Source organism: Tamandua tetradactyla, chromosome 2, assembly GCF_023851605.1.
Source record: "Tamandua tetradactyla isolate mTamTet1 chromosome 2, mTamTet1.pri, whole genome shotgun sequence".
NCBI lineage: Eukaryota > Metazoa > Chordata > Mammalia > Pilosa > Myrmecophagidae > Tamandua > Tamandua tetradactyla.
This window is the reverse complement of record NC_135328.1, coordinates 216,407,692-216,435,269: the sequence shown is the minus strand read 5'-3', so window position 1 is coordinate 216,435,269 and position 27,578 is coordinate 216,407,692. Positions and strand designations below refer to the sequence as shown.

At 46.6% G+C, this 27,578-nt stretch overlaps 1 protein-coding gene across 1 annotated transcript; it reads left to right on the top strand.

Moving 5' to 3' along the window:
* The first annotated feature begins 1,067 nt into the window (after window positions 1–1,067).
* On the top strand, window positions 1,068–26,925 carry CA6 (carbonic anhydrase 6). The gene is made up of 8 exons (XM_077151404.1): window positions 1,068–1,200; window positions 3,537–3,716; window positions 10,161–10,309; window positions 11,767–11,859; window positions 15,919–15,988; window positions 19,781–19,938; window positions 24,012–24,125; window positions 26,483–26,925. Exons 1-8 carry the CDS (start codon window positions 1,122–1,124, stop codon window positions 26,492–26,494), a joined length of 855 nt encoding a protein of 284 aa, XP_077007519.1. The 5' UTR covers window positions 1,068–1,121; the 3' UTR covers window positions 26,495–26,925.
* The last annotated feature ends 653 nt before the right edge of the window (window positions 26,926–27,578 follow it).

The following is a 27,578-nucleotide window of genomic DNA, read 5'->3' as shown; positions in this document are numbered from 1 at the left end:
GCTCTTCAGCTTTATGGATCTAAGTTTTTCACGGGGATCTTCGAGCAATTGATGTTCCCTAATTGACTGACAATGGGGAGACCTTTTGAAATATTCAGGAGATCCCACATTCACCTTCAATAGTCTTGTCGTGAATTCATGCAGCCGGTACCCTTTTGCCATCCCAATATCCCTAGGGAGGGAGCAACCAGGTGAAGACGGCTGGAAAGAGATCAGCTGTTGGCCAGAGCAGGAGGGTTCCCTGCACCTGGCCCGGAGGCCCGTGCCCTGCGGGAGCTCTGCCTGCCTTTAGCTGCACCTTCTCCAAAGGAAACTCAAAAGTCTCTCCCTCAGCTAATTTCAAGGGCTGGTTACCCAAATGGGTACACGAGGTTAGGCAATGCATCAATCAGACGAGTCTGATTGGTTTGGGTGGGACGAGGGCAGGCATCTCAAGGACACACCTGGACACCACACCTGCTTGGATGACCCAGAGGCATGTGTCGGGATCAGGCTCCTGCTCTGTGGGCTCTGGGGCTGACCACCGACTGCAGGCGGGAAGAAGACACGACTCTCTGTTTGGACCCTCCGTCTCCTGCCCGCATGCAGGGCCCCAGGTCCCCAGGCACCTGCCAAGGTCAGCCGTTAGCTGGCAGTGGTGGCCTGTGTCCACCACTGAGACAGGCAGGAGAGGCCTGGGGGACCTGGTGTGGGCTCTCAGGACACTCTTCCCAGCGCTCCTGTTTGCCAGGAGCTGGGGGACAGGAAGTGCCATTGTTCCAGACGCTTCCCCATCCTGCTCCGGTCCGCCTGGGGCCTTTTCCCCCTCCAGTGGACGCTCGCCCACAAAGGCTGCACTGTGTGGCATTTCAGGTGAGTTATCGTAAGACACGTAGTAGCCAAGCCCCTGAACGGATTGGACATGGCAGCGGCTCTGGAGGGCATCAGGAACGCGCTCCGGCCCTCTGGCCAAACCCACCGAGTGAGAAGGGCCATTGTGGAGAGGCTGTTATTGTTTGAGTGGGTGCAGCAAGGGTGGAGCCACCAGCCGGATTTGGTAAATTGCTGTTTACAGGTTCTCAGCCTTTAAAAGAAGAGCTTCCCGGGGCTCGTCCTGGTTCCAGACCTGGAGTGCTGGGAGGATGCTGGTGGTTCTGCTGTCCCTGCTGGCCCTGCTCCTGGGCGCCAGGGCCCAGCACGGGCTCCACTGGACCTACTCGGGTAAGCCCCCGCCCCTGCATGTCTCCTCGGTTTCCTCTCGCCACGAGGAAAGAGCGAGAAGCCTGCCGTTTTGCAGAATGGCCGGGCAGGTTGCTTAGGGCTTTGTGTGGGTCCTCAACTGGAGTTTGTTTTTTGGGGGCTCGGAACGGCCTTTTCGATGTCTCGGGGTATCTGGAGAATACACTAAACTTAGGCTTTAATTAAGAAAAAAGAGACAATAATTCCCTTCTTAAATCCCCATGCACTTGCAGAATTTTTCTTTGAAACCCTTTTCCTCTCCACAAGCATAGGCTGGTTCAAGAACCCACTTACTATGGGCCATGGTGGCTCAATGGCAGAGTTCTCGCCTGCCATGCTGGAGACCTGGGTTCAATTCCCAGTGCCTGCCCATGCAAAAAAAAAAAAAAAAGAACCCACTCACTGCTCAATTGCAAAACCATTTGCTTTATAGGTCTGCATAGGTGGAAAATAAAGCTCTTAAAAAAGATTTCTCATAGTCTCCCTGAGGTTGTTACAGGGTGTTAGGAATTCCATGATACAAAATATTTACCCAGAATGTCCCGACTTGACGTGCTCGCCAGTCCCCCTTAGGCACCTCCTGGCTCCCTCCCTCAGCTGTAGTGTCTGGGACTCGAACCCACACATTACCTGGGATCCCAACTTTTAAAATGGGAGTTTTAAACTCATTTGGCATGGGGTCTGGCCCACGTGTGACTCAGGGAAAGGATGGCTGTGTGGGGTCTGTGGACACTAAATGCCCCCTCCAAGGAGCACTGGGGAGAGTCCCGCCTGCCGACCCCCTCTTTTCTGTACTGGACCACAGAGTGGAGACCGGAGAGGAGGCTCAAGGCTGATGGTTGGGGCAGGGGTCAGGGGTCAGGAGGCAGGGTCCAGGGGCAGGAGCAGAAGGCAAGAGGCAGGGGCAGGGGGCAGTGTTGAGCTCACTCTTCGCACGATCTGTGTAGCCTCAGATACACCGGGAAACACAAACCCAGGGTGGATGCTTTGTCCTGTTGAGTCAAGGACAATGGAATTAGGGACATTCTAGGAGGTCAGCAAGTCCAGCTTCGGAGGCCAGGACTGCCCACTCTGATCAGCCCACTTGAGAGCAGAGCATCTCCAGACACCTGCACGTGCCACGGGAGACCCTGGGGTTTTCGGCCTCATCAGTCCCCGTTCTCCTGGGGGCTGTCCAGAGGTTAGGGAAAAGAGAGACTTCACACAGCCGTGGCCTTGTCCTCTCCAGGCTCAGCTCAGCCGCTGAGACTTGGGGCCTCTCAGGGAGCCACTGGAGACCCTGGAGAGCTTTGGGGAGCTACTGCAAAGGCCTTTAGGACTTATTGAGAACACCCCATTATAGGTAGGGGCGTGGCCAAGGCATTTTGAACTGTGGCCGGCTGAGCTTGAGACTCTGGAGTCCTGCCTCTGGGGAAAGAATTCCTTAAAAATTGGTTTGTATCATTGAATGAGGAGAAGAACCGAGAAATAGAAATTGACTTTTCTATTGATTGCAAAGCTGAGAAGCTGAGAGAGGTCCAACTACAAAGACCTTTCTTAAACCTAAGCTGTGCACTTACTACGTAGTTTCTCCTTAAAAGAAGGAGAAGGGAGCTCAGAACCCCAGTTGCAAATTGGTGAAACCATGACCCACAGCTGTTAGGGGGCCAGGCCACCCCACAAACCACTTGGCATCACCACCCTTTCCCCTGTGATCATCCATCAGCTTTAAAATGATTCCTGGACATGATGTTTTCTGACCAGTCATTCTATGCTGACCTAACACTTCACAGCTGCCTCCGGGGTAGCTGGCCCCCTGTGGTCTTTACCCTTTTGGAAACCTCCTAAAAGGGGCTGGAGCAAGAAAACAGACGGGGGAGGTGCTGCAGATTGGGGGCAGAGGGGGCTTTGTCACTGTGGGGGCTTGGAAGGGAGCCTGTGCCTTTCAGAAGAATCAAGGAAAACCCCCCCCCCCCAAAGCACCATGTAATAACACCAAGCCCAAGGATCTGAAAATTCAAAGCAGGGAAAAGCTAGGTATGAAAGACTCTCTTTGCTTTCCAAACTTGAAGCCACGTTCCCATGGCTAGTGGATGCCACGTGCAAGTTAGAGATGAAAACCAAAACCCCAGACGCCGGGGGCCCTGGAGTCGCCTCAACCGCCCCTTTAGCCTCCTCCCCAGGTGTGCCCCCTGTTCTCTAGAAGGTGGCTCCAGGGACCTCCCCCACTCCCAGCATGGGCCTCGTGGGGTGGGTGGGTGGGGTGCGTCCCTGGGCCCCCCGTGGGCGCATCCCTGGCTGCAGCGGCTCCCCTGCCCTCCGGCTCTCTCCCGTCTCAGAAGGGGCGCTGGGCGAGGTGCACTGGCCCACCCACTTCCCGTCCTGCGGGGGGAAGCATCAGTCACCCATCGACCTACAGAGGAGCCAGGTGCGCTACAAGCCCACCCTGAAGGCGCTGAGACTGACCGGCTATGGGCCCCAGGAGGGCAAGTTCCCCATGACCAACAACGGCCACACAGGTAAGGGCGGCCCGGGGCTGCCAGCCCCTCACGGCCAGTAGGGGAGGCAGGCGGTGCCAAGGGCGGAGGGCGGCCATGGGGGCGCACGGGAGCCCGGGCCGGGAAGCTGGGGGCCCTGCCAAGGGCGGGCGGCGTCTGCCTTGAGTATCGGTCCCCGCTGGCCCCTTCATGCTGCCTGGTAAGTGGGGAGCCTGCTTCTGGGGGGGAGGGCACCCCTCCAACCGCATCTTACACACCTAAATGCACCCATGGCTCACATCTGTTCTGTTCTTGTAACACAAAATATTTCGAAAGACTTTTATGATTTGGCTTTTGAAATTATTTACAAATAATAATTTGTAAATAACTTTACAACTGGCTGCAATTTCTCGGCTGATTGTGACCAAATAAAAGAAAACTAACTCAAACATTTTCAGATGTAATGAAAATTTGTTGAATGCTGAGTTTAACAATTAATAAAGTTGCCATGATGTGACATTTGTTAATTTTGATTTTGCAGTGTTCTTTTTATTTCTTGGAACCAATATATATGTTATTGTGGGAGCATATATATATATGCCAATATTTGCCATTTTAACCTTTTTTTAATTTTGTGTTTGAAATATGTTCAAACTTACATGATAGAAAAATAATACAAACCCCATACAAAGAACGCCAGCATACCCCCACCTCTCAGACCCACCACTGTTAGCATTTTGCCACATTTGCCATATCATTCTGTCCGTCTCACAGTCTATCAGCCCATTTTCTGAACACTTGAGTGTAGGTTGTACACTTAACATTTAATTCTGTCATGTGCATTTCCTGAGAACAAGGATATTCACTTATGTAACCACTTTAACTGCAATTAGCAAGTTTAAGAAATTCAGCATTGATATAAAACTTATTTTACCCGATAGAGTCTTTTTGAACCTGTTCTTCTCCTTTGCTAGATTCCATCCAGTATCATGTATTGCATTTAATTGCCATTATCTCTTGAGTAGTTTATCTACCTTTATTTTTTAATTGTGGAAACATATTAGAAAAAATCTTTGTATTTTAACCCCTTCCAAGCGCACATTCAGTGGGATTGATCAGATTCACAGTGCTGCAGAACCCTTTCCACCATCTCTCCGAGAATCTTTCCATTCATCCCAGACGGAAACCCTGCACTCACTCTGCGCGAACTCCCCCTTGTCCCCCACTCCAACCCGGGTAACCGGTACTCTACTTTCTGTCTCTGTGAGTTTGCACAATCTCTGATAGTTCCCTGATGATTACCATGGGGCTTAAATTTAACATCCTAAATCTATAACGATCTTTTTTTGAATAATAACTTAACTTCAATAGCGTTGGCACAATGAGTTCCTATACCGTTCCATCCCCCCAGTTTTATGTAGTACTTGTCACAGATGACGTATTTATAAATTATGAACCCCAAACCGTTGATTTATCATTGCATTTTATGCATTTGCCTTTTAGGTCCTGTAGGAAGTAAAAAGTGGAGTTACAAATTAAAATTGCAATAGTACTGGTATTTATTCTTACCCAGGCCACTATCGCTATCAGAGATCTTTATTTTTTTCATGTGTGCAGTTGTCTGGGAGCCTTTCCTGTCACTGTGCAGAGCTCTCTTTAGGATTTCTCATAGGGCTGATCTTGTGGCGATGACCTCCCTTAACTTTTGTTTATCTGGGACCGTCTTAATTCTCCCTCGCTTTTGGAGGACAGTTTTGCCTATGTGGAATTTTATATATTGGCTGAATATAGAATTCTTTGGTTGGCAATTTTTTTTGCTTTCAACACTTCACGAATGTCCTCGCACTGCGTCTTGTTTCTGTGGTTTCCAGTGAGAGATCAGCACTTAATCTTATTGAAGCTCTTTTGTATTATGTGTCACATTGCTTCGCTCTTGTGGTTTTCAGAATTCTCTCTTCATCCTTGGCATTTGAGAGCTTGATTTTAACATGGCATGGTGCGGGTCTGTTTGGGTCTATCCTGTTTGAAGTTCTTGTAGTATCTTGGATGTGTATATTCATTTGGGAAGTTTTCAGCCATGATTTGAGTATTTTCTTTCCTCTCCTTCTGGCATTCTTCCCACGCATATATTGGTATACATTCAGTGTCCTGCAGGGTCCTGAGGCTCTGTTCACTTCTCACTATTCTTTCCTCTTTCTGCTCCCCAGACTGAATGATTTCACTTGTCTTCAGGGTCACTGATTCTTCTGACAGCTTCAATCTGCGATTGAGCCCCTCTAGGGAGTTTTTAATTTCTGTTACCACGGTCTTCAGCTCTCTTTGATTCCCTTTTATAATTTGCATCTCTTTACTGATATTCTCTTTGTGTCCAGCTATTATTTTCCTGATTTTCTTTAGTTCTCTGTCCATGTTTTCCTTTAGTTCACCTTTCTTTTCTTTTCTCTTTTCTTTTTTTTTTAAGTCTTTGTCTGGAATGTTCTGGATCTGACCCTCCTCACTGATGTTTCTAATGCTTTAACCTTCTCCTTTGCTTGGACCATTGCTTTCAGTTCCTTTGTATGTTTTCTCATCTTTTGTTGAAATCTGGACATTTTCATATTTTAATGTGTCATCACTGGAATTTAGACTCTAAGGTGTCTGTTCCTTAAGCTTATATCCAGGTAGTGATAAGACAGAGCTTTCCTGGAATGCCAGGAGCTAATAAGAAGAAGGTGGAGGAAGAAGAGGAGGAGGAGGAGAAGAGGAAGAAGTTAAAAAAAAAAAAAGAGAGAGAAACCATTTTTCCCAGTCTTTGTGGACTGACCTGTTCAAGTGCCCTCCTGCAGGTCTATCTGTACAATGAGTTTAGAGACTGACTCCAGGCCAAAGCACAGGGCCTGCCTGATCCTTTCTGAGCACGCATCTCGTCTTAGGCGGGTGTGTGTGTGGCCCAAGGAACTCCCCCATCCACATGGGTAGGATTAACCCCCTTCCCTAGGATATCCTCATGGTCCCAGGCACTGCACTGTGTCCTATAGCAGCCACCGGACTGCTCTCCCACGGCATTCTGTAGGAGACCCTGCTGAGTCGCCTTCCACGCACAGGACATGTTCTGGAGAGCGAGTCCCTCAGGCCACCCCCAGCAGATAAGGCCAGACTTACAAGCTCCCAGCGTGAGCACGAGGGTCCCTCTGCTCCCTCTGGCACTGAGGCCTGGCACCTTCCCTGGAGTGCAGCAGGATCTGTGCTGAACTGGTGAGGGCGTGGGGAAGGGCCGGCTGGGCCCACGAGACCCTGCTGCTTTTAGGTAACCTTTTTCTTGGTTTGGTACTCGCCCTATTGCTACAATCTTATAACTGTTTTCTGGAGCTTTGAGAAGGATGTTTCTCCTCTTGATGCTGGTTATTGAAAGCCTCAGATGGGGGGACGGAGCCCCGAAGCATCTCATGCTGCCATCTTGATGGGTGCTGGAGCCTTGTTAGCCAATTTTAAGTGTATGAGTCAGTGGCATTAATTACTTTTACACTATACATATGTTAATACCCGAGAAAACATTTTCAGAGGCTCCAGAAAGGCTTGACAGCCTGCACACCGGACCTCTAGTGCTCGCTGGGAAAACCATCCCTGTTCTCTCAACACATGCCACCTGCCACTCTGTTCCTTAAGCTCCTTGAGAGAAGGGACAATCTCTCCTGCATCTTTATATCACAGTACCTGGCACAGGCCCTGGCAGAGAGTTGGCCAAAAATGTTCAGGAATGAAGCATTTGAAGGGAAAAGACTTGTACTGAGAAGGATAAATTCCCAAGTAGGTGACAATTCCTGCATCAGGATTCCAAGTGAATTAAGATCTCTGAAGGCTACAGGTGGGAGCTGGGGGGTGGGGGTGGGGGGCTGGTTATGTCTTTATTTTTAACTTTTATCTTGACATAGTTTCTATTTACAGAAAACTTTCAAAAATATTACAGATTTCCCATATACCCTTCACCTGCTTACCCTAATATTGACATCTTATAAACATACTGAAATTCTTTTCGAACCCAGGAAATTGACATCCTTATGACACTCTTAAATCATCTACAGGTCTTATCTGAATTTTGTCACTTTTCTCGCTCATGACCTTTTCTGTTCTGGGACCCTGTCCACGATCCCATGTTGCCTTCAGCTGTCATCTCTCCTCTGTCTCCTCCACCATGTGACAGTCCCTTTACCTTTCTTTGACTTTACGTCCTTGACACTTGGCTGGCTGTGTTCTGAGTGCAGAAAGTGATTCCATCATGCAGGTTTTCTAGTCTGATAAGAAACTGTTAAATTGGTTTCCCACGTGGGGAGCAGGCATTCCTGGAAGTGAAATCGATTTTCAGAATCTAGAAAGTTGCTCAGCAAGTTGATTTGGGGGACAGATATTTTGGTGTCACCTTTTCAAAAGCAGAGTGGCATGCTCGGAAAGAATTGCTGCTCTTTTCCAACCTGGCCGGTGTGGCCCTGTTGGTGTAGCCTGAGAAGCGAGGCATTCAGCATCCAGAGAACGGTGTTCGGGGGCAGTGTAACTGTTAGGGCCTGAATTCTGCTCCGGTGGGGCCAGTACTCATCTAGGAAGCTCTGGCCAGGCTCCCCATCGGCTCTCTGCACAGCCTCCTGTGCATATCCCTTTTAAAAGGCTCCTCAATTTTAAAAAAGTGTTTTTTTTTGTAAAATATAACACACAGTGAAGAAAGGAAAAATCATAGTTTTCATAGCACACTTCAATGAGTAGTTACCGAACAGATCCCAGAGTTTGTCATGAGGTTCGATTCCACCACCTCAGGTTTTTCCTTCTAGCTGCTCCCAAACACCGGAACCCAGAAGGAATGTTAACATAGTGATTCAGCAGCCACACTCGTTTAAGCCCCCTTCTCTCCATTATACCTCCTTCTTCTCCTTTGGTCCTTTTCCCAATCTTTGGGGAACTTTGAGCAACATCCCTTCTGACTTCTTTGTGTTGAGAGGAGGTGTCCACACGAAAGGATGGGGGGATGGAATGAATTGATCATCTTGGAGAGGCTGGCCCTGCTGCGTTTCAGGATTTATCTGACCTCAGAACCCTCTGGGAATTCTAGGTTCCAGGAAGGCAAACCTAGTACATGAAACCTTTATAGAGTCTCAGTTCGAGCCTATATGTTCTTAAGAGTCAACAGGAGTGATGTTGGTTGGGGTTTAGGCTCTTCATTTTTTTTGTGCTAGCACTGATTTGGAGGCTGGGTCATATTTTAACCACCAAATACAAAGCACCTCTACTGGCCAAATCTTTGTGCCAGGATTCCTGGGTGATAGCATATTACTTTATAAATTTAATTATAGCTCCCACTCCTTTAGATAATTTAGAAGGGTAGAAGGGGGCATCTGACTGGAACCTCTAATCTTCTCTTTAGAAAACTTACTTGTTTCTAAAACCATCTCTGATGACTTTACATGGGAAGACATTGTTGATAAGACAGATGTTGTCTGCCCCTTTCCAAGACCCAAATTAAATCCTCATGGATATTTTTCAAAGTCTCTCTCTGTGTCATTCTCCATTTCTCCTTTCTGCCTAGCTCATTCCCAGCAATACAGATTTCCCTGAGGTCTGAGCTAGTGAAACAAAGAAGGACAGAAGTCTGATCTGAGTGACTTCCCTGGTGTGTCTGGCAGGAGGAAGCAGGAAGAAGGATCCATTCTCCCACTGACAAGAGTCTAACAGCTAACACATCCATTGATAATCACAGCTGAGCTAAATCCAAAGCAAAAATTCTGTGTGTTCCCTGGCTTGCTGCAGACTCTGGTCCCCTTTCTCCCCAAGGCACGTTGAGTCAGGCCAAAGAGCCCTGGGGGAAGCCAAGTGGGGAGTCCACATGCTTCGTTCTCAGCCCTGCTCTGCCCCTGGCTGATGACACGTGTGAAGTTGAGCAAGGCTTCCCATCTCCCCGGGCCACTTTGGCCTCCTTGTTCATAAAATAAAAGTGGAGAATGCCAGCAGGCTGCTCCTTCCATCGAGTGGAGCCGCTGGCACTTGGGTTGGTTCTAGACGGCTACACAGGACATAGATTTAACCTAACCATGAAGAGGATGATGGCCTCAACTTGGCCTCCTAAACCATCAAACTCTGGGGAGTAAAGTTGATCAAAACCCCTCCTGCACCTTGAACAAATTCTGAAATTGGCCAGGGGTGAGGAGGGGAATTCCAGGTTTCCCCGTCCATTGGTGCTGTTTTGTCAGGGCCTTTCCTTCCTAGGGCCAGCCAGCTGGGCCCTGCCACTCCGCGGCCTGCCCTGACCCTCCGGTTCTAGACGGGAAGGTGGGTGCCCCGGGAGACACACCTGTCCCAGCCCCGCCTGCTCATCGCCTCGTTCCGACCTCACCTTGCACCTGCCTGCCCACTGCTGAGCCTGCCCGTGGCATCTGAAGCCCCGGGAGGGGGCAGGTGGGAGGTGACTGGGAGACCACCCAACCCAGACCACCCCCCCACAACTGCACCCCGTCCTCTCTCCAGTGCAGATTGCCCTGCCGGACACCATGCGCATGACGGCCCCTGATGGCACCTTGTACATCGCCACGCAGGTGCACTTCCACTGGGGCGGCGCGTCCTCGGAGATCAGGGGCTCTGAGCACACCGTGGACGGCGTCAGATATGTCATCGAGGTACCCGCCGCTGCCCGTGGGTCCTCGCTGTCCTTCGAGCCCCGGGGTCACTTTCCTCATTCAAACAGCCCAAAAGACTTATTGCAATGGTGATGGCCCAGTAGCCCTGAGGCCGAGCTTAACTTTCATTCATGCAGCCACTATCGAGGGCCCCCTGCCCTCCTGGCACTCACAGCTGGGCAGGCGAGCCCCCGGGGAGGATGAGCGCCCCTTTCTGCCGGCTGGACGTCTAGGTGTTAGGTTTTCTGGGGTCCCTCCTGCCTGGATCCATCCTTGGAGTGGCCACAGGTTTATAGCGGCCCCCTGGGGTAGAGGTTCCTGTTTGGGGTTTCCCTTTGGAGCAAGATCTCAGGGTGTAGGGGATCAATCAGGTACCAGAGCCAGCAGCCTGCCTGTGCTGCTGGAGGCGGAGCCGCCCGAGGGGGTCCTGGCCCGCGGCGCTCCGGGTCCAAGGGCAAGGCCCAGGCAGGGCTCTCCCCGCGAGGGGACGGGGGCTGCTCCTGCCGGCCTCTCCCAGCCCGTGCTCTCCTGGGCGCCCGCCTGCCCAACGGCAGCGCCCGTCCTCCTGCCGCAGCCTCTGTCTGGCTGCGTTCCCTCACAGTCCTGGGGGCAGGAAGTCCCCAAACAGGCTGGTGTCAGCAGGCTGGGCTCCCCCTGAGGGGACCATTCTCCAGGGGAGAACCCTCCTCACTTCCTCCTGGTTTCTGATGGCGTGGCTTGGCTCATGGCCGCCTCACACCAGTCTTCATGTGGTTTTTTGGGGAATATCACCTCCTCCTAACAGGGACATCAGTCACTGATTTGCTCTCGAGGTCCTTAACGCATCACATCTGCAAGGCCCTATTTCCACACAGCCCCGCTCTGACTTTCCAGGAGGACACAGATTTTGGGGGCGACACCATCCCCCTACAGAGCAGGAGCCCTTTCCTTCCACTTCAGGTCTTCTCGGGGACCAAAGACAGTCCTTTGTGACCGGGGACCACAGAGTTCTGACCCCTGGTCCTTCAGGACCTCAGGCCCCGAGCAGGGTTCGTGACGAGTACACACACACCCTCCACCAAAGCCCGGGGCTCCAGGGAGCAGCTCTGCATCTGCCGCACTTCCCTAGCTCTTGTTTCCAGGGGCCCAGAGGCCCGGGTCCCCCACCCCATTCTCCCTAGAGACCTCAGGAGAAAGCCTGTGGTGTCCTCCCATCCCTCCGGCCTCCGCCAGCTCATCTGCCTGGGGTCAGGGAAACACCTCAGGCTGCCATCTTCCCAGAGTTTCCCTTGGCCCCTTCATCCCTTGAGAACTTTCTCGTCTTGAAGCTAGGGCTTGTAGGGCAGCTGGAGGGACAGGGAAGCAGGAGTTGTTTCTGTGGGTTAGTCCAAGGTCCCAACTTCTTTCCTTGTCCTCCTTCCCTGAAGACTTTAAGCATTTGAAACCGACCCTTGACTTGCCCTTTCTCGTTCCCGCAGATTCACGTTGTGCACTACAATTCCAAGTACACGAACTACCTCGAGGCCCAGAAGTCCCCGGATGGCCTGGCTGTCCTGGCAGCCCTCTTTGAGGTAGGCTGAATCTCAACACATGTGCCTGCCTTTGAAAGGATGGACTGATATCTTGAAACACAGTAACAAGTCTAGCTGAAGGGTCTCCTTCTCCATCCTTCCTGAGCTCATGGTTCTGGAAATGCTGACCCCAAGGAAGAGCTGGTTCCTCTCCCGACCTGTTCACAGTCCCAGGCTGCCTCTGTGCTGCCAGCCCCAGGCAGCGTGGAAGAGTGGGACAGGCTGACTTGAAAGAGCAGGGATCACCAGAAGCTTGACATGCCTGGTCTGAGGCACAAGGGGCTACCCACCACCCAAGCAGCTATTTCTAAGGATGTCTGGATGGTGGCTAGAAGTGGTTGGCAAATCCGACCCCCCCAAAGAACATTAGACTGGACAAAATTGTTCAAAACAACCATCTCGGTGCTCTGGGAATGGGCCAAACAACATATTGAGAATTATTTGTGAGAAACGGCTAGGATTTTGAGTAAGAATGATGGAGAGTCTGTAGCCTTGTTTCCTGGAGCTGACCCCCCGCCCCCTGCCCCACTTCCCAGCTTGGTCAAGAAGGTATCGTGATCAGGGCAGGGCTGCTCGTGAAACCAGAGCTGGGGGCCATGGGTGGCTCAGAGGTAGACTGCTTGGCTGCCATGCAGGAGACCCAAGTTCGAGTCCTGGCCCATGCAACACCCCCCCCCCAAAAAAAGTGAGGTGGTTGACTTGATTTGGGGGTGGAAGCTAAAAACAATACCCAGAGACACTTTCAGTAAGAGAGGCAACCCCCGCAGAAAGGACAGAAAATAAACTGGGAAAACTTGCAACTCTACTAGACTGAAGCTGTACTCCTAGGTATGGTGAGTGACAGACCAGTCAGAAATATAAAAGGGAAATCCTGGAAATGAGAGAATCCTTGGAAGGACTACATAAGCTTCCTAGGAGCACCTGGTGGAAAGTGAAGGCTGAAGCAGACTTGGATGAACGTAGGATGCACTACTCATCCTACATCAGTGGAGGAGGGAAGTATCAAACTGCCCAAATCATTGGCTGACCACGTGACCCAAGGTGGTCCCTAGAAGCCAGACTAAAAATTAATAAGTGACCCAATTGTCCATTAATAGCTGAATGGGTAGTGTGCTGGTTTGAAAGGAAGTATGCCCCCTAAGAAAAGCCATGTTTTAATATAAGTCTAATTTCTTAAAGGTAGAATAATCCCTATTCAATACGTATATTTGAACCTGTAATGAGATCATCTCCCTGGTTGATGTGATTTAGTTAAGAATGGTTGTTAAACTGGATTAGGGGATAACATGTCTCCACCCATTTGAGTGGGTCTTGATTGGTTTATTGGAGTCCTATAAAAGAGGAAATATTTTGGAGAATGAGAGATTGAGAGAGACTCAGAGAGAGCAGAGAATGCTGCAGCACCACGATGCAGAGTCCACGAGCCAGCAACCTTTGGAGATGAAGAAGGAAAGTGCCTCCCGGGGAGCTTCATGAAATAGGAAGCCAGGAGAGAAAGCTAGCAGATGATGCTGTATTTGCCATGTGCCTGTCCAGCCAAGAGAGGAACCCTGACCGTGTTCACCATGTGCCTTTCCAGATGAGAGAGAAACCCTGAACTTCATCGGCCTTCTTGAACCAAGGTATCTTTCCCTGGATGCCTTTGATTGGACATTTCCATAGACTTGTTTTAATTGGGACATTTTCTCAGCCTTAGAACTGTAAACTAGCAACTCATTAAATCACCCCTTTTAAAAGCCATTCCGTTTCTGGTATATTGCATTCTGGCAGCTAGCAAACTAGAATAGGTAGCATGGCATATTCATGCAATGGGATAGTACTCAGCCAATAAAAGGAATGAAGTCCCAATACATGCTACAACATGGATGAATTTTGAAGACATCACATTGTATGAAATAAGCCAGATACAAAAGGACAGATTTTGTATCATCCCACTTAGATGAAATAACTAGAATATGCAAATCCATAAAGACAGAAAGTAGATTACAGGTTGCCAGGGTCAGGACAGAGAGGGAGTGGGGAGTTCATGTTCAATGGGAACAGAGTCTCCATCTGGGGTGATGGAAACGTTTTGGTCATGGATGGTGATGAAGACAACACAACGTTGGGAATGTAAGTCCTGCCACTGAATTGTTGGCTTGGAAGTGGCTGAGATGAAGAATCTTATCTTGGATATGTCACCCCAAGTAAAAGAGAGAGATATAGGGACAATGGCAACTAAATGCAATACATGAACCTGGACTGGATCTAATAATGGAGGAGAAGATGCCCCAAAAAGGCATTTTTTGGGACAAATGAAAAAATTGGAATATAGACTATGTGCTTCATAACAATGTTAAATTCCTTGAAACTGATCATTGTACTTAATGTGGTTATATAAGAGAGCGTCCTTGTTCTTAGGAAATGTACATGGTAGTTTTAAATGGTAAAGGAGTATGTTGTATGAAATCTACTCTCAAATGTTTATAAAATAGATGAGACACATAATTGATAGATTAAATAGATAATAGAATGATATAACAAATGTGGCAAAATGTTAAATTGGTAAATCTGGGTATCAGATTTATTGGAAGTGTATTGGAGTTCTCAGTATTGTTTTGGCAATGTTCCTGTAAGTTTAAAATTATTTCAGAATAAAAAGTTTAACAAAAAAGAAAGAACACATATGACAAGTGAGGGCATTTACAAATTTTTGGAACCTTCTAATCTATCTTATGAAGCATGTGTTAAGATCTTTACCCATTGAAGAGTACCTATTTTTCTTAGAAATCAATTTGTTGGCAAATATTGTGTTAGACTTTGCACTCTACTATGATAACTAGAATATACTTTTATTAACCCTAAAATATAATATACATATTCATATCAAAATTATGGTCTTGATTAAAAATAAACAAACTGAGCAGAGGCATCAGCAACTGTACAATGCTGTGTCATTAATTCCAGGCAAGTTATCACAAAATTACAAACAAAAAGCCCTTAGGAAATTAAAAAAAAATCAGAATCTAGAGTTGCTACCGTACTTTATCTGACATCCTACCCTGATGTTCAGATTTATCAACTTTTAACATTTTCACATATTTGTTATATCATATCAAAGAAACAGGAAAATGTGTTACTAGGCAGTAATTTGAATCCACTGAAAGAAACAAAGGACGCCAGAAATGGTAAGTATAAGAAAGTATATAAATGAAATTTTCTCTTCTCTCAATTTCTTTAAAAAAGTAAGGTTGTTTAAAGCAATAATTAAAACATTTATTGTTTGTGTTTATAACATAGGTAGATGTGATATATATGACAAAAATAGAAGAAAAGGTGGGGGAAGAAATAGAGCTACATTGGGGTAAAGTTTCTGTATTTTACTGGAATTAATGCTGCCTTGTCATAGAATGTGATGAGTAATATATTGTAGTGTACTAGAGCAACCACTAAGAAAATAACTAAAAATGGTTAAAGGGTACGTTAAACATATTTATTTAACACATGCTGAAAACACAATAAAAGTGAAACAGAGGAACAAAAAGACGTGAGACCTATAGACAGTAAATTGCAAAATGGCGGCCACTAACCTGAGAAAGCCTGAATTCAATCACAGAGGAAGGAGAACAAGATTACTGCCTGAAAAGCATCAAAAATAGACATTTTCACCAAACGCAACTTTTCTGACTTGCTGGAAATAAACACTCATACACAATTAAACGTGAAAGAGGGACCTGGCAGTGGGTAGCACTGGGGCAGTTTTCCTTGGACATCTGCTCCCTCCTCCCAGTCAAATGTCCGTGTGGATGAAGAGGGGAGCTCAGGAGAGCCCGACTCCTTCATCACAGAGAATCTGACTAGGGCTGACAGTGCTCCCTGGAAACTGCCAGAATGCTCCAGAGATGGTCTCTCTTGAAGGACCGATAGTCCAGGCCATTGGTGGCCATGGATAACCAACTTGTCTCCCCCAGCACAACTGGGGCGCGGGCCACCCCCTCCTTGCTCTCTGGGCTGCATGGGTAGAGACAGGGCGGAGGTCTCTTCGCCACTGATGCCAACTGCCCCGTATTTCTCCTACAGGTCTGGGATGACACTGAAAACATTTTTTACACAAACTTCATTTCCCATTTGTCCATGGTCAAGTATCCAGGTAAGGGATGCTGAACAGCTACTGCAGGAGGCAAGAGGTATGAAGGATGAAGCAAAACCTGAAGGGAGGGATGAGAGGAGGGGAGAGGGAGGGTGGTGCTGGTGGGGAGGGTGGCTGAAGGGCTCTGCCAGGGGAGCACCCCCATCCCTGCATACATCTCTGCTTCTTGCTGTTGGCTTGGGTGGTGAAACCTCCAAGAAACCTGTTCACTAAATACCTTTAGGTTCTCATGATGGGAGCTTGGATGATCAAAGTTCTAGCACACAGGGATTTTCCTCAGTTAAGTGGTGCCCACCCCCGGCCCCAGCTGGCCATGGTGACCTCATTTTAGAATCAGCCCTGGTCACTGGAGAGAGATGTCCTCCTTAGCTGCAAAGTGAGAAGAATCCTAAAATTGGGGCCCCTCCCCAGCCCACCGGGACACGCAGACACTTGATGCTGGGCCTGGCTTTACCTCTGCCTCCAGAGGCCAAATAACCTCTCGTCAGAGCCGCGCTCCCTCCCGTGGCCAGCCTTTGCCTCAGCTCTCAAGTCTCGACTTCACGGGTCCCGCTGTCTGGTCCCGCCACTAGCCTCCCAACCCACTGACGTCAGGGCTACCGTCGCCCTTTGTTTCCTTTCCTTTCTCTCTAGCTACCTTGGAGTCCACGGGCCATTATTATCACATCTCTGTGAAATGCCCTCAATGTCTTGCCCTCCAACCTGGCAGTGCCCCAAACCAGCCCTTGGCTGTGCAGAGCCCATAGCCAGGAAGCTGAAACTTCCTGGACAGGAAAACACAAACATCTACCTGGCATTATGTTTATTCCTAGCTACTGATACGAGCAGGTGTTTAACACAGCCTGGAAATCTGACCGTATGACTCTATTCTGCCCCTCTTGGAAATGATTATTTCACACCTTTCCCCTCTCTCCTGAATTCCCTCTCCCTGGTCCTAGATCCTTCTTTGGAACTGATGACCTTCCCTCCCGCTTCTCTGAATAGGCAGAAGCAGCCTTTTGAGGGACTCGCTCTCGTCTTCTCAGTCCCAAAGCTCCTGGCCCACCTGCATCTGGTCCCAGCTCCCTTTCTCCCTGCTCTTGTCCAAGGCCAGCCCTTCCACGGGAGGCTGGTTCTGCCCCTGCCCTTCTCAGGGCCATTTCCAGGGCTTCTACCCAGGTTGTCCCTGTGTCCTTAATTTCTTACCCATCATTGCATCGTCGCCCCAAGCGCATACCTCTCCCTTCTCAAAACACGAACAAGCAAAGGTAGCTCTTACCCCCCAGTTCCCCCAGTTTTCACTCCTCACTTTTCTGCTTCTCTTGAAAGAGTTGTCAAATACTCCTCATCTCCTTTCCCCCACCTTCGTCGGACACAACCGAGCCTGTCGAGGGCGACCCTGCTTTAGATCTGCTGGCTGCTTTTCTCCTCTTAAGTGACTGAGCACTGGTCCTCCCTACATGCCAGCTCTCCTGCTCCCCGCCCCCCCCCCCCCCCCCCCCAGCTCGCTCTCCCAGGCTCCTATTCTGGCTTCAACTCTCAATGGTGAACGGTACCCGGACAGCGGACAGTCCCCCTCGGTGACCTTCATTCAGTCCCGTGGCCTGAGTTGCCATCTCTAGGCTGTGGACTCCAAAATTATGTATCTCCTCTTTCCAGGGAGTGATGACATCAGGCAGGCCAGGTGAGGCAAAGTGGGTGCAGGAACCTTCTGGTTTGTTTACTGTCCATGAACAAGCCAGCAGGAGAAACCACAGGCCTGGCTAACCGGGATTCCTGAATCCACCGAGTCCAGAGAGACTATTTCTACTAACTGATAAATTCTGCTTCCAACCGATCCTACCTCTGCACCGAGCAACCCCGGTCTCTCTGCTTACTTGAAATTGCCATATGGATCTAAAACACGGCAGAGCCAAAGCACAGCTGTGCACCCCCGCCCCTGCTCTGCCCACCCCCACCCGACTCTCCCTGCCCTCTCTCGTCAAGCAAAGAGCAGGGTTGAAGCCAAAGATCTTGGACTCGTCCTTCAGTTCCCTTTTTCCATTATCATTCTACATCCAGGTCATCAGTGGGGCCTGTTTCTGCTCAGCACTTATCACTGTCTGAGCTCTGTTGACTCATTTATTTATTATGCAGCCCCTTCCCTCAGATATAAGTGGGCAAGGAGTTGGCCTCATTTGCTGCTGTAAGCTCAGCACCGCTCCCCTCGCTGGCACACGGTAGGCATCAAACACCTGTCAAATAAGTGATAGAAGCAAACCTGTGTCAGCAGAAAATCCAGACGGTACCTTTGCAACCAAATGCCATTTTTATAAACTTCTTTAATTATAAAATACCCTCCTTGAATTAGAATCCACCAGCCTAAGGTATGTCTTTCCCCAGAATGGCTCCAATTACCCAAATTTAAAGATGGATAGAAATTCTTAGCATTCACTTAAACGTATTAATGTTAAGAAAAGAAATCTATGTTATGAAGCCCTTTTAGAAGGTTATTATCTGAAATCCTTCCAGGAACCATGAAACATTGAGACCTTCTGCCTAGTCACAGGTTTATGCATGACTAGGCTTCCCGGCATTCGTTTAACAAGCCTGTGTGTGTGTACATCAAACAATAGCTAGGGAGCATGGTGGTTCAGTGGTAGAATGCTCGCCTGCCATGCAGGAGACTCGGTTTGATTCCTGGCCCATGCACCCCCCAAAACAATGTCCTCTTTGCCCTTAAAAAAATGCCAAAACGCTCAGGGAAGTGAAGTCAAGTCCCGTGCTTAATTCTACCTTTCTTTGATAGTCTCATGCTGTGCTCAGGGGGCAAACATCACTGACATGAACAAAAGAAGTAACTCTCTAGATGCAGAGATGCATGGCGGCTGCTTTAGAGGCTGCAGAGACCCTGGGGAATTCTGTCTCCCTGCACCCCAGCTGGGGATAGCCCTCTCCTTGCACCCCACCTGGGGAGTGCCATCTCCCTGCACCCCAGCTGGGGATTGCCCTCTCCTTGCACCCCACCTGGGGATTGCCCTCTCCCTGTACCCCACCTGGGGATTGCCCTCTCCCTGTACCCCACCTGGGGAGTGCCCTCTCCCTGTTTCCCACTTGGGGAGTGCCCACTCCCTGTTTCCCACTTGGGGAGTGCCCTCACCCTGCCCCCCACCTGGGGAGGGAGTACCCTCACCCTGCCCCCATCTGGGGAGGGAGTGCCCTCTCCCTGCCCCCCACCTGCGGGGTGCCCTCTCCCAGTGTTTCACGTTGGTTCCCAAGGGGTGTGGCAGAGAAAGAACTCAGGAGCATACATCCAGACGCTGGCGTGGTTCTGATTCTGCTTTTCTAATCTCTCCTTTCCAAATGAGCCCAAACCAAGGAATTTTGCTCTTTCTTTGAAGGTACCTGCCCAGAAGCCTCTAGAGGTCATCACTCCTTCCTTTCATTTGTCATAAAATGTGTCATCTGCCCAACACTAGTGATGAGTCCTTCAATGCCAGTCACATTATGAACATTTTCTCCATTTACCCTCACAGCAATCCTAATTATCCCCCCGATTCACAGAGAGGGAAACAGTCTCAGAGTAGCTGAGCACCAGCCACGCCGACCCAGCCACGAGGAGGCATCTGAGCAGGTTGACCCCCACGTCCCTGCTCTGCACCTCTTCCAGGAGGCAGAGGAGCAGGGAGGAGTTTCCCAGTACCAGCTTCTAGGTTTTCCCGCGCAAACGAGGAGACGTGACGTGGTGGGGTCTGAGCTGGCCTGAGCCTGAGCTCCCCTTCCTGGAGACAGCAATGACCCTAACATGCCTTCAACTCCTGTCTCCACGGTTAGGACAAACCACCATTCTGCATGGTCTGGACATTCGGGATATGCTGCCCAAGAATCTCCACCACTACTACAGCTACCGGGGCTCGCTCACCACTCCTCCCTGCACCGAGAACGTCCGGTGGTTTATCCTGGCAGAGACGGTCAAGCTCTCCAGGTCACAGGTAACACATGGCACCAGGCTCTGCTTTGACCAAATGGCTAGTGAGAGCGATCCCCAAAGGCTCACCTCATGCCAGTGCCTGAGGTTCCTACGGTGTTTGCCATCTCATCTGCAAGGCTGCTTGTCCCTCCCCTGTATTGCCATGGGTGACGCTACTAGTGCCGTGGCAGAAATGGGGAAACGGAGGCATCAGAGGATCCAAGGAGCTTATAGCTGATGCAGTGAAAGTACTGCACCAAGTCTGTCCTTATGATCCAAGTTGTAGGGAAAGAGTTACGTCGTGAAGGCAAATATCTGTCGATGCTTTATCAGGCATTGTTGCAGGCCCCCCCTGTACGAGCCCCTGTCCCCTTGGAGCATACCTTCTAGCCTCTTAGTTGGCTTTACTCATGAAGGATAATGTCAAGTGTATTTCTTTACTGTGCTAAAATGCCTAGAAGAGAAGAACCATCGGTTGTCTTTCTTGACCTGGCACAGCAATAACTGTTGATAAATGTATGTCAAGTTGAGTAAAAGGACAAATGTCACTGAGGTTGCAAGGCACAGCTGGCATTTCCATCTGGGGGATCTTGTGCCTCAGAAACAAATATTTGTTTTTCCTAAACCTTTCATTTCCCTACTCCAGGGAAGAGGTGGAAAAGTCCCCTACTTGAGACCCCCCCCTCAAAAAAAAAATAATGTTAACTAGAGAGGTTCAGATCATATCTTTTCCTGTAGATACTACATTTGAATGTAAGAAGCACCATATGTTCTCTACCACCACATAATATTTACCTTGAAAGCAGGAAATTGTTTTGATATAAAAAGACAAACTCAGATTATGTTAACACACACACACACAGCAAAACTAATTCCTTGCTGAGGTGTCAGGCAGTGTACTTTTCATGCATCGTCTCATTTAACCTCACAAATCCGGAGTGGTGGGTATTATTTTTCATTTTACAGAGAACTCACAAGGTAAGATAACAATGGTTGACAATATATGGATGGCAAATCTCTAGCGAGGAATGCAAGTATACAGAAATTAGGGCTGGCGATGGTAACATGAAATAAAGTAGACTTCAGGACAAAAGTGCTAGAGGGGCAAAGGTATATTTTATTTTCTATTAAGAAGCTAAAATAATCATGTATATTTGCATACAAAATAGCATAGCAGAGAAGTAAGGATTGTGAAAACTTCAAAATACAAAAAGACTTGACAAAACTTGAATCGTCCTCAGAATTTAATATGCTTCGCCCTCAGAATTTGTCAGACAGGAAGACAAAAAAAAAGAATAAAAATGACTTTAATAGTACAGTTAACAAGTTTGATATAATAGACACATTAAACTTCATACCCAACAGATTATATCTATTCTATATAAATGCCCATGCAATGGGTAAAGAAGTTATTCAAGTAACATTCTACCAGAGAATTGCAATAAATTCCAAAAGATAGAACTGCTATTGGCCACATTCTCATAATGCAAAATAACTAGAAATTAACATCAAGACTATTACAACAGCTTTAACAACAAGCGCCTCTTTGGGAATTTATAAATATTTTCCTAAATAATTCTTGGATGAAAGGGGAACTTAAAGTTGAAATGAAGAAAAGTACAGAGTTTTGCTATTGTCAATATTGTAGAATTGGTTTTCTGTTAGATGCTATTCTGGTTAAAAGCAAAACAAAACAAAACAAAAATCTAAATATGTTGCATAAAGATTTTTAGAAGTATCAGTGAGCTCATCAACCAATAAAGACTATCCAGAGGCTAAAACCTAAGTGAAAGTGGGAACACACAGAGATAAGCTGAACACTGTAGCTGGCTCTCTTAGGAGGACATCTGCTGAACCAAGTAAAATTATACTTTGGTTTTCATAGACTTGTAAATCATGGAATGTTGGATTCAAAGTCCAGGTCTCCCCCAGCGACCCTCACCATACTTAAAGCTGGAAGTCAAAAGTAGTACTATGCTGGAATTGGAAATAAAATCCTTAGGGGGCTTCTTCCTCAAATATTGATCCTGAGTGGAAAGGAAAAATATCTCCTCTGAGCATTTTTTTCTTTTTTCTTTTTTGCATGGGCAGGCACTGGGAATTGAACCCAGGTCTCCAGCATGGCAGGTGAGAACTCTGCTTGCTGAGCCACCATGGCCTGCCCTCCTCTGAGAATTTTTAATCAATATCTAGGCTCACATGGATTTGTAGTCTGAATTTACACCAAGTAGTTGGTGTAAAGAATTTAGATTAAATTGATCCATGCTTAGAAGTGCCCCCAGATAGCTGGCAAATATAAGTTATCTCTGGAAAAATGCACCTTAAAAATACAGATTTAGAAGATTACTTGAAATATGAGCTTTTTTTAAAAAAAAAGAAATCACAAACTACATAGGAAAAAGACTCCATGGCAGAGAATCAGCAGAATAAGACCTAGGAAGACTTCAGATATTGGAATTGTCAAATAATTAATATAAAATAAGAACATTTAATATGGATAAAGAAATAAGTGGATTTTGTATGAGGAAAGAACAATAAAATATAAAATGAACTAGTAGACTTGGACAAAGAAAACAATAGAATTTCTAGAAATGACAAGGTAGTAACTGAAATGAAGAACTCAATGAATGAATTTAATAGCATATTAGAATGCAACTAAAGAAAGAAATAGTGAGCTGGAAGACAGAGTTAAGGAGATTATCTAGAATGCAGTGCAAAGAGAAAAGGCAATGAAATCTTAAAAATAAGTAAAGGGACATAGAGTAGATAGTGGAAAGGTCTAACAAATGTATAATCGAAATTGCAGAAGGGGGAGAGAGGCAGAAGCACTATTTGAAGAAACAGTGGCTGACAATTTCCCAGAACAGCTGAGTCAAGGCAAACTAAAAAGGAGCCCACAACTAAATAAGTCACAGTGAGACCACCAAACATCAAAGGCAAGAAGACAATTTAAAAATCAACCAGACCTCTCTCTCTAAGCCAACTCCACAGGTGAACTTACTGTCCTCCCCCACTATGTGGCACGTGACTTGCAGGGGTATAAGTCTCCCTGGAAATGTGGGACATGACTCCCAGGGATGAGCCTGGCCCTGGCATCGTGGGAGTGAGAAAGCCTTCTTGACCAAAAGGGGGAACAGAAATGAAACAAGATAAAGTTTCAGTGGCTGAGAGATTTCAAATGGAGTCAAGACATCTTTCTGGAGGCTATTGTCATGCAGTATATAGATTTCAGTTTTTGGTGTATTGGAGTAGATAGAGTGAAATACCTGAAACTGTTGAAGTGTAATCCAATAGCCTTGATTCTTGAAGATGATTGAAGAATTATAGAGCTTCTAAGGTGTGAGCATGTGTGTGAAAACCTTGTGACTGACATCCTCTTAACTCACTGTGTGGACAGATGAGTAAGGAAAAAAAAAGACAAAAAGCAAATAAATACGGGGAGTATAGGGGTTATGGGATGTTTTGGGTGTTCTTTTTTACTTTTATTTTTATTCTTATTTTTACTGTTTTGGGGGTTTAATGACAATGTTAAAAAATCGGTTGTAATGATGAGTGCACGTTATGATGATACTGTGCTCCACTAATTGTACACTTTGTATGATTATATCTCAATTAAAAAATCATTGGAAAAAAATCACCCAGAGAGAGAAAAGATAGATTATCATGAAAAGGGTACAATTAGACCAAGAGTTTATTTCACACAGTAATGATGAAAATCAGAAAGCTGTGCAATCATATTTTCAAAATGAAAATGAATAACCAACCTAGAGTTACATATGCAGCAAAAATACAAGAATTTTCAGAGTAATAAAAATTGAGCTTGCCACTTGAATATATTTCCGTTTACTTCTTCCTCTCCCTTCTACTATTGACCAAATACTTATAGAAAAAGACTGAAAGAGATTGCTTATAAATACTGATTAGAAGAATGAATGGATGGGTGAGTTTTAGAATAATGCTGCCAATAGCCCCAAGAACTTCCTCCTCACAGCTGCTTTATCAGCTTGCTAAGTGCAAGCTCCAGTCCAGCTGCTAAGTTCTTCTAAATTACCCAGTGTCTCTTCCCCTCCATAATTCACTTCCTGTTGCCTGCAGGTTTGGATGCTGGAGAACTCTGTGTTGGATCTCCAGAACCACACTCTCCAAAACGATTACCGGAAGACCCAGCCCCTGAACCACAGGGTGGTGGAAGCCAACTTCAAATGCAGCGTGAGATAAATTCTTGCTCATTTTTTGCAGTTTGTTGACTCCTTGTTTTCCTCCCTGCTCTGGGTGGACCTGTCTCTTCTGACATTGGTAAAGGCAGGAGAACCATCTGAGCAGCAGGAGGCTCAGATGGACCAACCTGAATTGGGGTTGGACATTTTCCCAGTCCAGGCAGTGAGGCCAGTGAGTAGAACAGAGGACACCAGGAGGGTAGGCAACTTCATGGTTTATTATCTTCTTAGTTTTGGCTGGAGACATTGGGGGAAGCAAGATGTCAGCAGCATCCAGAAGCTCTCATAAGATTGTAGGCTCAAGTTAACCTTGTTAAACTCAATTCAAATGTTTTCCCTGTCACTATTATCTTGATCTGTATTACAAGCTGATCCCCAACTCCTCCTAGATATTCCTCAAAGTGGGTGCATCAGTCATCATTCTTCAAAGAAATAGCTCTAAGAGGATATGTGATATATGTATGTATGTACATATATGTGTGTGTATGTGTGTAGTATTACAAGGAATTGGTGAATTGGCATATGTGATTGTGAGAGCTAGTAAGTCTGAATTGTGTAGGGTAGGCCACAGGCTGGACATTCCAGTAAAGGTGATGAGGAAGTCTTGAATTTGAATTTTTCTGGTCTCAAGTACCTCCAGTTCTTGCTGTCAAGACATCCAAATGATTGGATAAGGTCAACTGATAGTAGATGCTAATCCCATCTATGAAATATCTCCATAGGAATAACTAGGCCAATTTTTGACTAAACAACCGGACACCATAACCTAGCCAAGTTGACCCATAAAATGAACCATCACATTGGGATTAACTAGACCACAAAATATGTACCACATCTGCTTGGGAATCAAGTCCCAGGCACCATGGCACTGGAAGCAGGCACAAGCAGTGCAACCTCCACTGTACCATCTCCTCTGCTGGGTCAGGCTCCAGGTGTTTTTGGTTCCCCTTATTTCTGTGCTTACAAGGATGTAAATATTCTGCAGTCTTCCCATCTTTATTTTGTGTGCTTCTTCCTAAAGTGTGGTGAATTCTATACATCTCCTGAATTTACTGTCTTTATGATCTATTTCCATTAACCATTCTTGATAATTTTATATCTTCTAATACTTTAGATTAGAAGTAAATACTTAGATAATTTTATAATCTTTGAATAAAATATGTCTCCAATCAATACTATTCCATTTGACATGTATTTTTCAAAACTTTAAAATGTCCCACCCTCAAAAATGCCCATTTGTGATTTTCTCTCTGTCTCACCTTCCTGTTTCATTTATTATTTTCTCTTATGTAAGTTTGCTCCCTTCAATATGTCACTAATAGAGGAAGAAAATGACACCAGCTATAATGATAATTTCCCCATACTACACTAAATAAAATCTTAACAGCAACAGTTCCTTTTTCCAAAGTGAGACACACTGTTGGACACGTCCAATTACCAGAAGGCTAACCAAAGGAAGCTTAGACACACATCTTTCTCCTTGTACTAAGTTTTGCCATCTTCCCCTGCTTTCTTTAATTACAATTTTACATTTTTCTTGCAATAGTACACACAAACTGTACCATTCCCCATATGACACATCTCAAATGCTCTTTCCACCAAAGGATCACTGATTTTTCCTCAAGAGGGAGCTCAGATGTCCTGGATACTCACCTCCTAGACCAAAATGCTCCATGTTGCCATTTGTGTGTTTTTGTCCACTGTGGCTTTCCTCCTGAAACCTTTTAGATGACCTACATAGTAAGAGGCTTCTCCCTAATCCTCAACTAAGGGATCTGAATTTTGGCCTCCCTTTGCTAATAGTAACAAGGAGAATTGGATATCATCTTGCTCATGTCCGCTCAAGACCAGATTTCCATGTAGCAGTGAAAGGCTCAGAGACATGACTTGCGTGACATCTCACAGTTTCGTAGACTTCCATCCCAGGTAGATTGATTTGATTAATTCATCAGTGAGGAATGACGTGAGAAAGTAAGATCAGTGACAAAAACAAGACTGTGGTCAAATACAGACCTATTGCCATTTTTTTTTTTTATTGTAAAAAAAATACTATCAAAGATGCATGCACTCTAGGGTAAGGAACACTGAGTATCTCATGAGGAATCAAAGTCAAAGAGCAGAACTATGTCTGCCATGCTGCCTATTGGATTCTGGCAGCTTTCAAGCCTAAATTCAGATGTAGTGACGATGCCCAGCTCTGGTGGGATGGGAACATGGAGGGCATTCTAAGGAATCAAAAACATGTCCCCAAAATAGATGTGGGGAATGACATCTGGCTGTCCTGCATTCTCTGTTTTCTTGAGGACCGTCAAAGTTTTGCTCTTCTCCTAAAAACTATTCTTTTTATAGGCTTTGATTTAAACTCTAAGCTCCAGCTTCTACAAAGCCAAATCAATGAAGACGTCAAAATATTGAAGAAAATTTTCCGCTAAAAGCTAAGGGAAAATACCAAGCTTAACCAGCTTGATGCCTGAGGAAGCAATGCAGGAAGTGGTGCCTTCCACTCAAGCTGTACCTGTCTCTAAGCAACCCTGAGGCACCTGTTAAATTTCTGATTTGAACCATGGAAACCATCATTGATGAAGAGAAGTGAGATGATTTAAATGCACGAGATGGGATTTGAGTTAGAATAACAGCACTGGAAATCGATTGGAATGCAAATGCAATGGAAATACAACCCTAGCTATCCTCCTGAGAAATCATTCACTTTGATCTGCTTGAATTGTAAACCAGCCAATCTTCCTTTTAGCATTTAGATGTAATAAACTAATTTTGGAAGTTGGTCATTTAAACATTTCTCTCCTCTGTTCCTTTCTCCCACTTCTTCAACCTGTCCTGAGGGACGCAGTGATGGGATGGAGATCAAGATGGGAGGGGAAGGAAATTCCCAAGACTAAGATTAAGAAAAGTGAATGCGATTCACACGTTGGGAACTTTTCGGTAAGGAGGTTTGCAGCAGTGGGTGTGCCCTGTGAGTGAAATAAAAACAGAAGAAAAAGAAGGTAGGCCCCAGGGAGAGATGGAGGGAGGAAACAGGGCCCTAGTGCAGACCTTGTCCTTATGAGCCAAACGATGCCCGGGTCTTCTGGGCCTGACATCTTGACTCAGGTACTAGTTCTGCCATTTACCTATAATGCAGGTAATGCAATCACCTGTCTTTTGGGGCTGTGCTTTGATTAAATAAGATAATGCTTGAGAAGTACCTGGCAGAGTGGCCATTGGTTTTATCCTTCAAGTATGTGAACTCTTCGCTGCTGTCCCTTCCTTACCCACTTTAAAAAAAACTTCCTCCTCATCTCTGCTTGAGCTCTCCCTCATTTTTTTGAATTCCTTTATCTGTTCTTCCTTCTCCTTTGCTCTTCCATGTTAACATTCATCATCTCCAATGCACTTTCACCTGTGGCTTTACTTAACCCTTGTAGCACCCCTTGACGAAACTGTATTG

What these genes read in the sequence shown, in the direction of transcription:
- CA6 (XM_077151404.1), top strand. Translation starts at nt 1,122, where the DNA reads ATGCTGGTGGTTCTGCTGTCCCTGCTGGCCCTGCTCCTGGGCGCCAGG. An exon ending in GACCAACAACGGCCACACAG is followed by an intron (nt 3,717 to 10,160) that starts GTAAGGGCGGCC and finishes TCCTCTCTCCAG; the next exon opens with TGCAGATTGCCCTGCCGGAC. An exon ending in TCAAGCTCTCCAGGTCACAG is followed by an intron (nt 19,939 to 24,011) that starts GTAACACATGGC and finishes TGTTGCCTGCAG; the next exon opens with GTTTGGATGCTGGAGAACTC.